At 35.5% G+C, this 17,477-nt stretch overlaps 1 protein-coding gene across 1 annotated transcript; it reads right to left on the bottom strand.

The window, feature by feature from the left end:
* Window positions 1–15,726: 15,726 nt before the first annotated feature.
* On the bottom strand, window positions 15,727–16,892 carry LOC126721734 (uncharacterized). Its single transcript, XM_050424798.1, has 4 exons — window positions 16,674–16,892; window positions 16,542–16,628; window positions 16,025–16,451; window positions 15,727–15,770 (listed from the first exon to the last, which is right to left on the bottom strand). Exons 1-4 carry the CDS (start codon window positions 16,890–16,892, stop codon window positions 15,727–15,729), a joined length of 777 nt encoding a protein of 258 aa, XP_050280755.1.
* Window positions 16,893–17,477: the final 585 nt, after the last annotated feature.

Below are 17,477 nucleotides of genomic sequence, written 5' to 3'. Positions count from 1 at the left end.
AAATCTCCCATGCTTCTTTGGCAATGGTAATGTGAGAAATCCTGTGAAATTCATCTGGAGACACACCACAGAAAATCGCATTGAGTGCTTTACTGTTAGCATTAGATGCAACAAGTGCTGCCTTATCCCATGTGGATTTGGCTGCCTCAGGTTTGGTCCAACCAATCTCAACAGCATCCCAAACGGATTCATCAATAGAACACAGAAAAGCTCTCATGCGAACCTTCCAAAAAGTATAATTACTACCATCAAAATATGGAGGTGCATTTAGGGATTGAGACCTATCCATCTCAAAAGGGGTCAAGGATCACACAATGGTAATGAAACCAATAGCAGTGTACCCGCTCTGATACCAATTGAAAGTTCAAAAACGTGTACAAAACACCTTTGAACGTTTAGACCCCCAAATTACAACTTAACCAATACAAGCAATATGTCAAACAACTAGTGTGCGGAAACTTAACACATGCTATAATACGAAATTGGTTAAATACTATCTAGGCCATAACAAAATAAAACCACAGCAGATAATAAAAAGGCAAAGATAGAGATGAAGGAAGATGCAAACACAAAGACAACACGCGATGTGTTATCGAAGAGGAAACCGAAGTCCTCGGCGAAAAACCTCTCCGCCGCCCTCCAAGCGGTGAACAATCCACTAGAAAATACAGTTGGGATACAAGGACAGCAATAGACCCTCCAAGCCTAATCTACCCAGTGCACCTAAGCCCTCCAAGCTTCTTGCTCCAACGAGGTTGCGCCGAACCTTTTTCTTTTCTAGCTTCCCGGATTCCGCTACTAGACCGTAGCATCAACCAATGAAGATTGGTTCCTTCCTAACTGCTTCCCAGAAATCCAAACAACTGTCTCACAGTGATGATGATGGTGAGAACCAGGTTTGGTATAATGCCTCTCAAGGATTTGGCAATGGAGAGGAAGAGAGTTGGGGAATTTGAAGAGACTCTAAGGTAGAGATTGTGGGTGAAACAATCTGGTTTTTCTTTAGGGTTTCTCTCTCAAAATTCTCTCTGGAAGCTCTCTTTCAATCGTGGGTAAAAGGGGTATTTATACTGGAGTGGGAGAGGAATGTGAAACGTCAGTTTTACAAAACAGGGGTGGCTCGCGGCTTGACCTCGCGGCTTGACTAAGTCGCGAGATCCAGTCGCGAGTTAACCGTATGGCCAGTTGTCCTGTTTTGTCCTGTAGTGCTCCAGCTAGCATGACTGTTCATCTTCTAGCATGCTTGGCACGTGTGCTGCTTCTGGCGGCTTGCAGCCGCGAGTCTCTGTTTTCTTACACACTCTTGAGCAATCTTCACTCTATCTCACTCACTACCCTTACAACAAACCCACCTAAATACAGGGTTACTAAATGCTGAATTACAAGCAAATTTGGCACGGAATAAAGACAATTAGATGGTTGAATAAATTCAACCTTACAGTTATTCTAACTCACACTCACACTAGCTTACATCTAAACACACAACATGGCATCAATCATCCCAAAAAGACCTAATCATACATCTATCATGGCATAACATAAACCTTAGCATGTTACTATCATACATATCATATTCAAGGCTGTAACATATACATAGAAAGATCCAAGCAAACATGTGATTGCATCTATACTTCAAGAAGAACTCAACCAAACAAACATGTTTATCTCAATCATCAAGGCAAAATCATATTCAAAGATACATATTTATGTGAATGCATGACTTACCTCACTTACCTTGCTGGATCTCAGCACCTATGGCATAAATGCATGAACATATGAATGTGTATTCATGGCATCAGAACAAAGAAACACAAGATAAACCATAATTTAATCATGTGAAAGATAAACAAACAACAAACATAGAACAAGGAGTCATGCCGATAAAAAGGGATCAAAACAAAGGCATAATATGTGAAACAAATGAAGAAAACAAAGCAGAAAACTCAAACTAAGGTTTTTTGGCAGAGGTATTCACGCGCATGAACAAGCATGTGCATGCATAATCCAGCCTGCTTACGCAGCCAAGATTATGCACACGTGGGTTTTAGTCAGGAAACCCTAGCCACGAACACAGCAACACAGAAAATAGAGTAAGACTTCAAAACAATAAATCTAACAACTTATCATGCTTTAAAACATAAAAACGACACAACCTAAACTAAGAACTAATATATCAAAGATACACAAAACAAAAACTATTCCTAACATGCATTGGATCTAACAACAAACGAAAGCAACACTTAACACATCAAAACATATTCATCAATATATCAAATCATTCAACTTTTCAATCGAAACATAATGAGACACAACAAAACAAAATTAAACAAAACAAAACATATCTCTAAGAACATATAATATATAAATCAAATATGAACAACAAGAACACAAGTTATACAAAACCAAAATTAAGGAAGAGCCACGAAGAGATACTTACCTTACTTATGGAACACAACTTGTTCGATATTTCACTGGCCCCTCAGTGCCTATACAATAAGATTCAATGATAATCAAGGGAATCAAAACATTCAATAGTTCATAGGTAATCACAAGTCAAAATAAATGATGCCCTTGAAAAGATTGTTTGAAAAGGTTTTTTTGATTTGGATTAGAAAGTAGTTTCTGACCTAATAAGTAATAGAGAGAGGTTTTGAAAAGCCAAAAACGTGCTTTACTTGATGTGCAGAAAAATTAGAGTTAGAAAAGAGTTTTGGAGAAGTTTAGGTGAAACATCAACTCTCTCTTGCTAGGGTTTGAGTTTGGAGGCATAAGGATGTATTTATATGTTTAAACTATGGTTTTCAGGCTTATTTTTAGAGTTTTGGACATTCCAAAGGGTCTAGGGGCCAGACCCCATCAAAGAGGGAGACTTTGGGCCCTAAAAACTGAAGTTTTGAGGTTCTGGAATGGGCCCCGCATATGCAGATTTGTGCATGCGTACGTAGGTTTGTGGATGTGTATGCATGAAGTTTCATGCGTATGCACAACTCTAATGGTCCAATTTAAAATGATCATAACTCACTCAATTTAAGTCCATATTAGGTAAATTTTGTATTCAACAGGATGTCTACTTTTCAATGCAACAAACCTCACTCAAAACTTCTTTGTGGATAAAAAGTTATGGTTAAAATAATGAGTAAAGGTCATTTTTCAGCATCGTTTTCAAAGCGATTTGAGCACTTTTGAGTTGTGATTACTTCCAAACTATCAAAATGACTTCAATTACCTTTTGTAGATATGTCAAGCTCATCATTGGGATCAGGGATTAAAGTTTATTTATCGGGTACAAAATGAGGTGTCTACAAGTTCACACCTAAGTCATAACTTCAGTTGGTGAAATGGTATCGTGAACTTTGATCCTTTCACCACCCAGTTTTAAGCCATTAATGACTGAAAAATCATAAGGTGTTAGCATCACTTCACCAATACTCGGAAAATAGAAGGTATAGGTGGTATCCTAGAACTGTTCAGACAATGCCACAAGCAGTTGAAGATCTTTATATTCAGTGGTATCATGATTCGAAAGAGCTTGGAAAAAGGTCTCCAAACCGACATCATTGATAACATTTCTAATATTTGGCGACAACATGTCCCAACTTTGTTTCAATAGCTGAAGACTACCCCATCTCTTAAGATTCAACAATGAACCAAAAAAAAAAAAAAACCTCACGTGAAAAATATAATCAACCCCAAAAATTTATCAGTCATCATGACAATCACAAAAATGCCTCGTTCCAAGAAATGTCCATTAAAAAATCCTAGCAACCAAATGAAAATGCCCCTCACAAAAAATTTAGCCATGACAAAATGTCATTGTGTCAAACAAATAATTTCACAACTTAAAGTTCAATGACATCCCAAACAACAATTCAAAATTTTCCATATCCATGAATTCGTCTAACAATGCCCCCAATCTACTGTTCAAAAAAAAAAAATCTCCATAACCATAAATTCATTCAATCATTTCTCAAATGTTCACTCAACCAAGAACATTTTTCCATACTCATGAAAAATAATCCCTAAACAAAAAGAAACAAAAATTTCCGTACCCTTAAAAAATGAGCTTACTTAACCTTGCCTACACATCAAACCCTCATAATTTTCATATCCATTGAGAATAAAAAAAAATCAAAATTCATCCAACAATGCCCAAAGCTACATGCAATGAAAAATTCCATAAATTATCGACATTGTCCAAACTTGACAAACTCAAAAAATTCAACAATTCAAAATACCCCAAAAAATCAACTTGCCTACACACAATAATTTTTGATTGAAACAACATTCAAGAATTCCCAAAAGAACAAATTGTAACAAAATAACAATGCCCATCATAAATTTCTCAAATACCAAGCCAAAAATAAATTGACAAATTAACCAAAAAAAAAAAAAAAAATGAACTCACCTTGAGGTCTTTGGTAGATGGGTATGGAGCATGATTAAGTGGATCTTGAAGAAGTCCTTCCTCATCATTCCACTCAATTGATGGGTCATACCTCTTCCCATGAAATGTGAGGAACTTAGGTGGTCTAGGAGGAAGTGCTATGGAAGATAAAAAAGATGAAGGTATGAAAATGGGTTTCAAAAATGGGTTTTTCAAGGATACTAAAAAACTCAAGGATCTAAAGAAAGTTTCAAGGAGATAATAAAAATCAAGTTTGGAAGTCTAGAGAAGTGATTTTCTAAGCAAGAAATGGTGTGGAAGAAGAGAAAATGCAAGAGAAATGAAGCTTGGGATAGTAAAAATGGAGGAAGAGGAAGAGAGAAGAGGGAGAAGCAAAAAATTTAAAGCAAAATAATAAAAAATAAAAAAGGGGGGCCAAATTTTGTTTTCAAAATTTTTAGAATTCTTCAAAGATTAAAAAAAGAAAAGAAAAGAAAAGAAAAGAAAGAAAGATGAGAAGAGATTTTTGATTTTGCAAAAAAAGATGAAAGAAAGAAAAAGTAAAAAAGGAAAAGAAAAAAAAAGGGTTTCTAAAATTTTTCAGAAATGTTTCTAAAATTTGTGACATTAATTTCATTAACAAAAATAAAAAAATAATAATCAACTAAACGATTCAAAGTAAAAAAAAAAAAAAAGGGAAAAGATAGATTTTCAAAGAAAATAGAAAGAGTTTCACAAGTATAAAATTGATCATTTTGGTGAAACAAAAAAGAAATGAAAATTCCATGTCCCTAAAAATGGAGCAGATAAAGCCTCAATCATCAAAATTCTAATTAGATTTTTTTTTTTTTTTTTTTTTTGTCCATTGCAGGATAGAACATAGTTCTCAATCACCCCAAAGTCCAGATTAAGTGAATATAGTTCTCAGTCGGCTTCCAAATTTTCAAATTGAGCGAATACAGTTCTCAGTTGCCCTAAAGTCCAGATTGAGCAAATATAGTTCTTAGTCAACTTCCAGATTTCCAGATTGAGTGAATATAGTTCTAAATAGCCCTCAATCACCCCAAAGTCATGATTAAGTGAATACAGTTCTTAGTCGGCTTCCAAATTTTCAAATTGAGCAAATACAGTTCTCAGTCGCCCTAAAGTCCAGATTGAGCAAATATAGTTCTCAGTCAACTTCCAGATTTCCAGATTGAGTGAATATAGTTCTAAATAGCCCCAAAGTCCAGATTAAGCGAATACAGTTCTTAGTCGCCCATTGAGCGAATATAATTCTTAATTAACTCCAGATTGTCAGATTGAGTGGATATAGTTCTTAATCACCTCCAAATTTTCACATTGAGTGAATACAGTTCTTATTCGCCCCAAAATTCCAAATTGAGCAGATATAGTGCTCAATTGGCTTTCAAAATTCCAGATTAAGCGAATACAGTTCTCAGTCACCCTAAAATCTAGATTGAGTGAATATAGTGAGAGTCGTACGTACGGTAACGAGGGGGGTTCGCATCTATACGTGTAGTGTGGTGGTTGGGCCTACCCACCCTTTTTGTTCCATGATCTATAGGTCCACTGGAGCTATCCACTTCAATCAATTAGCCAAGATTTTGACCGGATAGGAAATCATTGGTGCTCGATCTAGTGGTATTTTTATGGGGATTCTATTTATTGCTGTAGGATCCCTATTCAAGATCACTGCAGTTCCTTTTCGGGCGGCTGTAGGATGGACGGCCGCCTATAGGTGGTAGGGTAGGGTGGGTGGTACCGCTCAGATTGCGGCCAATCTTCCTAATCGCGCGCGGGCCGGGCTTAGAGCACGTGAAACTCATCACTACCTCGTAAGGGTGTTGAGACCATAGCATGTTACACAGTCAGATTCCAAATTTCCAGGTTGAGTGAATACAATTCTCAGTCACCCCAAAATCCAGATTAAGCGAATATAGTTCTCAATTGGCTTTTAAATTTCCAAATTGAGCGAATACAGTTCTCAGTCAAATTTCAGATTTTCAGATTGAGTGAATATAGTTCTTAGTCGGATTCCAGATTTCTTGATTGTGCGAATATAGTTCTTAATCGCCCCAAAGTCCTGATTGAGCAAATACAGTTCTCAGTCTGATTCCAGATTTTCAGATTGAGCAGATATAGTTCTCAATTGGCTTCTAGATTTCCAGGTTGAGTGAATATAGTTCTCAGTTACCTTGAAGTCCAGGTTGAGCGAATATAGTACTCAGTAAGCTTCTAAATTTTCAGATTGAGCAAATACAGTTCTTAGTCACCCCAAAGTCTAGATTAAGCGAATACAATTCTTAGTCAGCTTCCAGATTTTTAGATTGAGCGAAGACAGTTCTCAATCACCCCAAAGTCTAGATTGAGCGAATATAGTTCTCAGTTGGCTTCCAAATTTCCAAATTGAGTGAATAAAGTTCTTTGTTGCCCCAAAGTCCAAATTGAGTGAATATAGTTCTCAGTTGGCTTCCAGATTTCGATATTAAGCGAATACAGTTCTTAGTTTCCCTAAAGTCCAGATTGAATGAATATAGTTCTCAATTGACTTCTAGATTGAGTGAGTACGGTTCTCAGTCACCCCAAAGTCCAGATTAAGTGAATAAAATTTTCAGTCGGGCTCCAGATTTTTAGATTGAGTGAATACAGTTCTTAATTGACTCCTAGTTTTTCAGATTGAGCAGATACAGTCCTCAGTCACCTCCAGATTTTCAAATTAAGCTGATATAGTTCTCAGTCGTCTACAAGATTGAGTAGATAGAGTTCTTAGTCACCTCTAGATTTCTAGATTGAGCGATTATAGTTCTCAGTTGCCTGTAGATTGTCAAATTGAGCGGATAGTTCTTAGTCACCTCCAGATTGTCAGATTGAGTAGATATAGTTCTCAGTCCCTTCTAGATTTCTAGATTGAGTGAATATAGTTCTCAGTCACCCCAAGTTTTTGAAATTAAGCAGATATAGTTCTCGGTTGCCTCCAAATTTCCAGATTGAGCAGATATAGTTCTTAATCACCTCCATATTGCCAGATTGAGCGGATATAGTTCTTAATCGCCTCCAGATTTTCAGATTGAGCGGACTAAATACCCAAAAATCATAATTGCATTTTGTGCATTAAATTATTCATCACATATCATAAAAATTATCTTGAGACTCTAATGATTGCGACAATATGCCTGATTCTTAAATTGGACCATCAGATTGAAAGATATCACGAGATCAAGTTTTCACAGTCTACATGCATTTTGTGTGGGTGAAGTTGATCCCGTGTTATTAATTGAAATTAATTTTGATTGGTCATTAATTAAAATTAAGTAAGTAATTTATGTGATTGGCTGTTGGATTTGATCAAAATAAAGCTTGGTTGCATAGAAATAAAATGGATAATTAGATAATAAGGAAATTGAGGATAATTAAGCTTTTTAAAAATAATTATCTTTCAAATAATTATTCTTTTGAGGACTTAATTATTAAATTAAAATGGTTTTTATTTGAAATACAAGTTTAAAAAACGTCGAGGTGCAATTCTTGAGTCAGAAAATGCCTAAAAAAGAGTCCAAATCGAACCAAGAGAGGAAAATGGGCTAAGCACTCAAATGTGCCGATCTGCACTTATAGAGTGTCGATTGGCACTTCCACAGTGCTGATTGGCACAAGATGAGATCCGGCCTAGAAATTTTTAGATTAGGTTAAAACATACCAGATTTTATTTTTTAGGGATAAATTTCGACCTAACTTGTGTCTGCTGATTTTCTAAGCAACCCTAACATTTTTTTTAAACACAACACCTCTATAAATACAAAACTAAAATTAGAATTCAGCACCCCTCTGCTCTTAACATTAAAGAAATTTTGGAAGTTCAATTTTAAGACATTTTTTTTGTTAAGTATAATTTCTTTAGGACTTAGAGAGACTTACCCTCTCTCTAACTCTGAAGTGATTTCGCCATTCCCTTATAGAATTCATTGATGCATTGTTGCAGGTAAGCTTCTATCTTTTTTATTTACATATATATGCATCCAATTTAATTCTCCATGCCTTTCTAACATGATCTTTCTTCTGTTTTTGGATTTTTCTTTATGTTAAGTAAATATATTATGATTGTTTGTTTATGTGCATGTGTTTGATCATGTATATGTATAATACATATGATTAAATCCTAGATCTGTTGCTTTATGTAAATCAAAAATTAGATCTGAAATCTATTTTTAAAATCACTACTATTTTCTAAACTAAAAATCAGATCTGAAATTTATTCTCAAAATCTCATTCTTTTTCTAAAACTAAAATTAGATCTGAAATTTATTTTCCAAATCCCATCTTTTTCTAAAACTAAAAATCAAATCTAATTTTTTTTTTTCCAATTCCCATTCTTTTTCTAAACCAAAAATTAGATCTGAAATTTGTTTTCCAAATCTCATTATTTCACTAAACCAAAAATCAGATTTGAAATTTTTTTTCACAATCTCATTCTTTTTCTAAAACTAAAAATCAGATTTGAAATTTATTTTCCAAATCCCTATCGTTTTCTAAATTAAAAACCAGATCTGAAAATTATTTTCAAAATCTCTACTTTTTTCTGAATAAAAAAAAAAATTAGATATGAAAATTCCTTTCAAAACCCATTCTGTTTTTTAATTAAACAATCAAATTTGAATTTTCTCTTGGAAGTTCATTCTGTTCTTTAATTAAAAAATCAGATTTGAAAACTCTTTTTTAAAATTCATTCTTTTTATTTATTTTTTTAAAAAAATTAGATCTGAATTTTTTTATCAAAAATTCATTTTGTCTGTTAATAGATTTGAAACTTCTCTTTAAAAATCCTTTTCCTATAAGTAAAATTCAGACATGATTTCTTCTTGCATGAATGCAACAGATCTATGATTTTTGCATAGTAACCAACCATAGATCTAGGAATATTAACACAACAGTTTGCATGTCATTTTTTTTAATGGGTATTTAAATGGTCATTTAAAGTCTAGAAGACCAGACTCTGTTTGGGTAATATGGGTGTCTAATCCCTTCCCATTTTATAACCTAGCCCTCCAACTATAGGTTTTTGGTTCATAGAATAGTGTCTTATTTTCTTTTTATAGATTGTAACTAGGAAACAAGGCCTTGTAAACTCTTTTTTACTAGATTGTAAGTAGGAAACAAAGTCATGTATAGTTTCTTTGATATAAAGCCATGTATAGTTCCTTCTATCAAAGTGTATTCATTTAAATTAATGAGAATGTGTATTATTCAAGACAATCTTATAATCTTTTGTATATTTTTCTTATAAAATAAGTGGCGACTCTATATTATCCTAAAAAGAGAAGGTGCCGATGCCTAAACTCTTTTCTAAGAGCCAAGTTTCCCGATCTCTCACACCATGTTGGAGGAATAATGTTGGTTGTTTAAGATTGTGTCAGTGTCAGTGCATGTTTAACTATTTGGTTTGGTTTTGTCTTTATTGGATTAAATAATATTGACTATATATTTCGTGCATGCAAAATGGACAAGTTATTTACTTTGTATGTGCATCATGGTGGGTATTTTGATGAAAATCCTAAGAAGTATGTAGGGGTGATGTGGGGGGAGTAGATGATTGTGATCCTGATAAGTGGTCTAAGGTAGAAATTGAGGCAATCTGTAAAGAGTTTGGGTATACATCTGTGAATCAGCTATGGTACACAAGGCTTAGGGATAATGAGGAGGGTAGGAGGTTCCATCTAATTAATGATGATCATGATGCAATGTTCCTGACTCATTTGGTGAAGGGTCATGGATAGATTCATGTGTATGTAGAGCGTCTAGTACATGAGCCTATCCTTGTTAATGATGGTAATTGTGTGACTATGGATCTTGTTGTGGAACTTGAGTATGTAGAGCATGTGGATGTTAGCAATGAGTACACGTCCACTAATGAATTCATTTCCACTAAACTTGAACTTGCTTATCATAGTTAGTATAATGGGCAGGGCTATTTTTGTAGTAGTGGTTCTAATGATGAGGAGTGTTATGATGGTGATGATGATTAGGATAGTCATTTTTAATTGATTAAGGTTGGTAGGGATGGTGGTAATTCTAGTGGTTAGGATAGTGGTAGGGATGAGTGCTATAATGGTGGAGATGAGGCTAGAAGGGATGGTGCAAGGGATGCTGGTGAAGGCCTTGCTACTTACACTAGTGCCTTTGACAACTAAAGTGACTCAGAAGTGAAAGTACTTGGGTGTAGGAGACCCGAGAAGGAACCAATTGTTGAGGAAGCACAACAAGATGGGGCTGTCACCATTAATAGTAATGAGAATTCTAAAGATAGTGATGTAGAAGGGGCTAGATCAATGAACACCAACGAGAGATATTTGAGTGAAGATAGTGCAGAGAGTGATAGTCCTATAGTGATGCACATGCCTGATTAGATGGGTGTTGGTGTAATGAACTCAGACTACACAACTAAGGAGCTTTTAAGTCTAACTGAGTCATCATCTGATAGTGAGTTTGAGGGGGATGGTGATAGTGACAGTGAGGGTGGTGCTACCATCAATCAGAGATATAGGTCCAATGTGGACAATGTCCCCAAGAGGAAGAAGTTCCCTATGTTTAGACCAGTTTCCAATCCTGAAAACCTAGTATTTGAGAAGAACATGTTATTTAGCTCACCTACATAGTTCCAGGATGCTATTATTGAGTACGCAGTGAATGGCGAATGGGGGGGGGGGGGTGAAATTTGTGAAGAATGATAAAGTTAGGGTTAGAGTCAAATGTCAACTTCCCTGCAAGTTTCCAACTTACCTTGACTCTGAACTTGGAGCACACATGCACCAAGAGCTACAAAAACCCAAGGTGTTTTTCTAAGTTCCTTGCAAGGAAGTTGAAGAAAAAAGTGAGGAGCAATTTGATATTAAGCTGAAGGCCATTCAAGATGTTGTGCATGAGAAGTATGTGGCAAATATCAGTGCAGGAAAGGCCAGCAGGGCTAGGGAAAAGGATTAGGAGTTTGTTGATGGGTCTTACTTAAAACAATACAATTAGCTATGGGATTACTATGCAGAATTGAGGAGATCTAGTCTTGGTAGTACAGTTCTAATGAAGACACACACCTTCAATGAAGGTGACTTGGCAGTTGAGATGGACTTACATGCTGGGGTGCCATATTTTGAGAGGTTGTGCATTTGCTGGTTTGGGTGTAAGTAGGGATTTCTGGCAGGTTGTAGGCCAATAATTGTTTTGGATGCTTGCCATCTAAAAACCAAGGTGGGGGGCCAACTGATTGTTGCAGTTGCCAAAGATCATAATGAGGAATATTTTCCTCTAATAGGTGTAGTGGTAGAAGCTGAAACCAAGGACTCATGGACTTGGTTTATAAATTTATTGCTGGCAGACATTGGTGATGAGAGGAGGTGGACATTCATATCAAACCAATAAAAGGTATCTCCAACATTTTGGTTTTGAACTTAATTGCATTCAATAACTAGCTGAAGCATGTATATATATGTTAACCACTGTTGTCTTTCTTGGTAGGGGTTGGTGCAGACTTTTGCAGATAATTGGATGAGCATAGGATTTGTTGTATGCATTTGTACAACAACTTGAGGAAGCACCATCCTCGTTTGCTGATTAGGGAGTTGTTTTGGAAAGTAGCAAAGCAACATATGCACATGAATTTGAGAGGCTCATGAATGAGATGAAGGACATTGATAAGGGTGCACATGATTGGTTGAAAGGGCATACCAAAACAGTATGGGCTAGACACATGTTCAAAATTGATGGCTTGAGTGATATTGTCATCAACAAATGTGTGAAAGTTTCAATAGCAGGATACTGAAATTTAGTGGGAAGGCTATCATTAGCATGGTATGCATATTTTAAGAGTTTCGGTTAGCTTGACTTTGTTGTTTACATTATTTCATGCACTAACATGTGTGCCTTTTCTATTTGCAGCTTGAGGATATCAGATTATACCTAATGAACAAATTCCAACAAAATAGATGCAGTATTCTAAGGGTTGAGTCTGAACTATGCCCTAAAGTTTGTAAACATAGGGAGAAGATTGGCATGGTAGGTGGTTAGCTTGTTGGACTTCTAACACAAAATTCGAGGTGAAGAATGGATTGCAAAACTTTATTGTGGACCTGCCTAAAGGAATGTGTAGTTGTAGGAAATGGGATATTTGTTACGCCTTGAACCCAAAAGGGTTTAAAGCATGAGAAAAACATCTCAAAGGTACCTGTAGATTTTGTTCATTTTGGCAATTCAATCCAAATAAAATCATATCAAGTACCAACATCAAGAATTATCATAATAATTCCATTAAATATACTCCCAAAGTAAGTCAGAGCTCTATGCAATAAATACAATGGCCATTGGTCACAAAAGAATGGAGGTCTAAATAAATAATTACATATCATCAACTTGTCCCAATAGTGGAAATATAGGCATAACCACTATTAGATACAAAAGAAATGGGTCAAGCCTACTCTAAGTTATACATCATCAATTATCTCCATCACAAAAGTCAGCCTCCATCAGCCGTTAGTTTAACTAATACTAGCCACCAAAAAGCTGTCTCAAAACGATAGTTACCTACTCCGAAAAAGTTTGTAAAATAATGGAATGAGATAGAGCCCAGTAAGTAGCATAATTAATGGAGGTGGTAGAAATGTAAGTTTCATGATAATGAACATTTTACAGACACGCTAAAATTTGGAAATTTCCATTTGAATTCTGCAAAATAAATTTCCTTGACATCATGACAAGAATGATAGACATTGTAGCACCAAGTTTCTCAAAGTAACTATGAAACTACATATTATTCATTGTGAGCCATAAAATATCCAATACCATTTCCAATCCATAAACCTCACCCAAGGCCACATGACAAGGTCATCACATAGACGGGGTCGTCACACAGATAGGGTAATCACCAATATCATGGCACAATGACAAAACCACGTCAAAAGCTCACAAGTTAATGTATTTGAAATACACAGTTCGCTTCCAAGTAGTTTCATAAAATATTTCAATAACCAAATAGCCACAATATTCTCAAAGTCCTCTAAACTATTTCTTGTCATAAATATTTTGCGTAAATTTCCCAAATAATACAAGCTAAGATAAAGCATCTTTAGAATTTGCAAATAATGCAATAAATTCATAAAATCCATTCCCAAGAATTTTATAAAAGTTGCATATCTTTTCCATGCCAACAAATCATGCATTTCCCCATATACATCACCAAATATGATGCTCTTTTCACAAATAATCACATACATTAAAAATTACAACATAAAGCTTTCTAGGAAAATATAGTTTCCATAAATAATTTCCCAAAATGTGTTTAACCCAAAAACAATGCTTTATGCAACATGGTTATTTTCAAAAATATCCCATTAAAAAGCTACTTACCTTGCAACCCTCAAAAAGCTTAACTCTCCAAGCTCCAAAGGAGATTAGCTGGAACCTAAACAATATTAGGCAAACCTATCACAATAAGGATAAAGCTTAAAATTGTATCTAGCTTAAAATTAGAAATTGTCAAATAAGCACTTTGATTAGGCAAGCCTAGTATTTAGCCTCACAAAAATATTTTCCACTTCCAAAGTTTTTCAACCAATTCATTCACAAGGCATAGACTCCAATTTATAAAATTAACCCATTCAAGGTATTATCTCTAACATCAAAACCTCAACACAAGGTTTACACCACATCAACAAGAGACCCATGATACCAAATATCATAATATCATAATATCCTCCAAGACAATTGATTTGAATAGTTAACTAACTCCAAATAATCAATAAAAATTATATTCACCATTTATTTCACATTAAAAAGCCAAAACCCCCAAATCTTCACCACTTAGCTAACCACCATTGTAATAACTATAAACCCACTCATCAAATAAATCTACTAAGACAATACTCATACATAAAAACACATATATATCACTTCTAATGCTCATAAATCACATATGTATTATTATTAAAGCTTAGATAAACTTAACCTCAAGCTAAAGCATATAAACCCACCAAAATATTAGAAATTTTTTACCTCAAATAGTAGAGATGAGTGAGCCTTACCTTTTTCCTATGGAGTTTTTCAATGATCTTGCTGAAAAATGGTGGTGGAAGTGGTGAGGAGTTGTACCAGCTGGAGAGTAAGGGAGTGAAGAGAGGAGAGTTTTGTGAGGAAAAAGAAAAGAAAAGAAACATGTAAAAGACCCTTGGTTGACTGGCCAAATAAGGAGAGATATTTGTGTGGTGGGGAAGTGAGTGGGGTAAGTGGGCACATGTGGCTCCTAAAAAAATCTAATCTTTTTTTTTTTTTTCCTCCTCTTGATTGGGCTGGGGCGTTACATTCTCCCCCTCTTATAAAAATTTCGTCCCCAAAATTGCACATAGTAACATTAGATCTCTTTCCATTATGCACCTTATCCATATCAAATAAGAGTCACTGCCTTGCAACAATTTAATTTTCTTTACTAGAGTTGGTTGAACTCTCAACTAGCCAAGTAGGCCTCTAAATGGCCTATAAAACCTCAATTCTTAACCTTTCTAGATCAATAATATTTTCCTTTAGGTTGTATGCAAAGTAGCTAAAAAATAACCGGAGACTTTCTACTAAGTGCACCAATAATGACATAGCCTTACGAAGGTGATAGTTAATAGAGCAATCATAGTCCTTAAACAATTTAAGCCATCTCTGTTGTCCCATATTTAGCTCATTGTAGTTAAATAAATACTCTAAACTTTTATGATCCATACAAATCATGTCACCAAATTTTCAAGCAAACACAACTGCGGCTAACTCCAAGTCATGTGGGGAAATCTTTCTTATGATTCTTACATCCTACTAAGATCCAATGTAATTCCATCCTTAGAGATCACATAACTTAACAACACTACTTGATCCAACCATAATTCCCACTTCCTCAATTTAACAAACCACTTATTTTCTCTTAGTATTATTAGTTTCTATTAATAATCCGCAAGTGTTCCTCATCTCTTCTAGACTCTTAGAATAAGTCAAAATATTATCAATGAACACAATGATAAATTGATCCAGTTAATCATGAAATGCCACATTCATCAAATCCTTAGAGGTAGTAGGGGCATTAATTACTCCAAATAGCATCATTAAGAACTCATAATGATCATACCTAGCCCAAAAGGCTATCTTTGGTATTTCCAAATTTTCGATTAGCAGTAACCAAAACAAGATCAATCTTAGAAAATACTTGTGCTCTTTGCAACTAGCCCAACAAGTCATCAATGCAAAGCAAGGAATATGTACACTTAATGGTAACTCAATTTAGATCATGGTAGTTGGTACATAACCTTATAGACCCATCATTCTCCCTAAATATTTATACAAGCATAACGAGAAGCCAGCCGATCCATGCCTAGGGTAACATAAAAATCATGATTATCTAGCAACACCATTTTAGCTAATAACTCTCTACCTCCGATAAAAGATACAAGACTTGAGCGTGAAACTATTCCATATAATATCAACAATTGGGGTAGAAGTTAATAATTTAAAATCAAGTAGTTCCAAGCTCTTGTCACAACTTTTAGTAAAGCACTAGGAACAAAATAATGCATGGAACCAATATTAAAAGAACTCTAATATCTGTGGAGAACAAAGGTAGTATACCTTTCACCATTGTATCCATGGCCTGAGCATTTTGAGCAGTAAATGCATACACTCTACCTTGCACCATTTTCCCATTGTTATTACCCTTAACAGTTTGAGGCAAAGAAGAGGAACTTGAGCCCCTAGTAATTGGGCATTCTTTAGCAAAGTGACCCCGTTTCTTACAATTGTAACACAACTTAACTCCACCATAAGCATAACCATTGTGAAATCTATCACAATAGGAGCAAGGCTTCTTTCCACTTGACTGAGGAAAGGCACCTTTGTCTTGCCCATTAGAATGATCCCCATTACCCAACTTCTTAAAGAACCCCTTCATGAAAATTTTCCCCTGACCCTTTCCATGTTGAAAACTAGAGGGTTCTTGCTTCTTTTCATTATTCTTGGAGCCAAGGTTGCACTTAAAGTCTTCTTCAAGACTCATTGCCTACTTCACAGTATCAATAAAATTGCCCACTCCAGAAGTTATAATGTGGGGGTGAATCCTATCATTAAGACCTTTCTGAAATTTACTTACTTTCTTGGGCTTATCTGGAATCAAGTAAGGAGCAAAGTGAGAAAGCTCCACAAACTTTGCAGCATATTCTTCTACAATCATAGTCCCCTGAACCAAATCAGAAAATTCTCTTGCCTTTCAGTCCCTCACTACATCAGGGAAATATGTCTCATTAAAAACTTCCTTAAACTTCTCCCAAGTAATGAGAGTGTTCCCTCCCAACTCCATCCTCAACAATGGTTCAGTGCATGACCACCATCTTTCAGCAGAACCCTGAAGAGAAAAAGTGGCATACACCATCTTCTGAGCATCAGTGCATTCAAGGGCTCTCAGTAATTTTTCCATCTTTAGCAGCCAATTCTCTGTTGCCATAGGATCAGGCTCTCCATCAAATGTTAGAGGGTTTTGCTTATGGAAATCTCCAAAAGAGCAACCTCCTTCCTACGTTCACCACCCTGGACAGCTCTAGCAATCCTAGCATAAATCCTATCTGCCACTTCATCAATCTCACCACCATCAGGAGTGACAGATCTCACATGCTCTTGGCGTTGCTTATGGCCATGTTCTGGAGCTGTAACCTCATCTACATGCCTTACTTTACGTGCTTTCTTTTTAGGAGGCAAAGTGTACCAAGGTACTTATACCTATACCTAAGAAACAAGCAAGTAAATCACAAGGAAACATAGAAGGTTAGCATAAAAACAGATAAGGAAAAAGGAATAGCAGGGGGAAGTTGAAACAAAAGAACAGTATAAAGAATTCATCAAACCCCTAATGCTCTAACTTAGATTAGAATCAATTCCTATTTTCAAAGTCTACAAAATCATAACCTAAGCTCTGATACCATAACTGTCACGCCCCAAACCCAAAAGGGTCTAAAGCATGAGAAAAACATCTCAAAGGTACCGGTAGATTTTGTTCATTTTGGCAATTCAATCCAAATAAAATCATATCAAG

This window comes from Quercus robur, chromosome 4 (genome assembly GCF_932294415.1).
Source record: "Quercus robur chromosome 4, dhQueRobu3.1, whole genome shotgun sequence".
In the NCBI taxonomy this organism is placed as follows: Eukaryota; Viridiplantae; Streptophyta; class Magnoliopsida; order Fagales; family Fagaceae; genus Quercus; species Quercus robur.
The sequence above is the reverse complement of the archived record's forward strand: the minus strand, read 5'-3'. Positions and strand labels throughout refer to the sequence as shown.

What these genes read in the sequence shown, in the direction of transcription:
- LOC126721734 (XM_050424798.1), bottom strand. Translation starts at nt 16,892, where the DNA reads ATGGCAACAGAGAATTGGCTGCTAAAGATGGAAAAATTACTGAGAGCC. An exon ending in TTCCAGATAAGCCCAAGAAA is followed by an intron (nt 16,452 to 16,541) that starts GTAAGTAAATTT and finishes ACTGTGAAGTAG; the next exon opens with GCAATGAGTCTTGAAGAAGA. An exon ending in CATGGATACAATGGTGAAAG is followed by an intron (nt 15,771 to 16,024) that starts GTATACTACCTT and finishes ATGTTACCCTAG; the next exon opens with GCATGGATCGGCTGGCTTCT.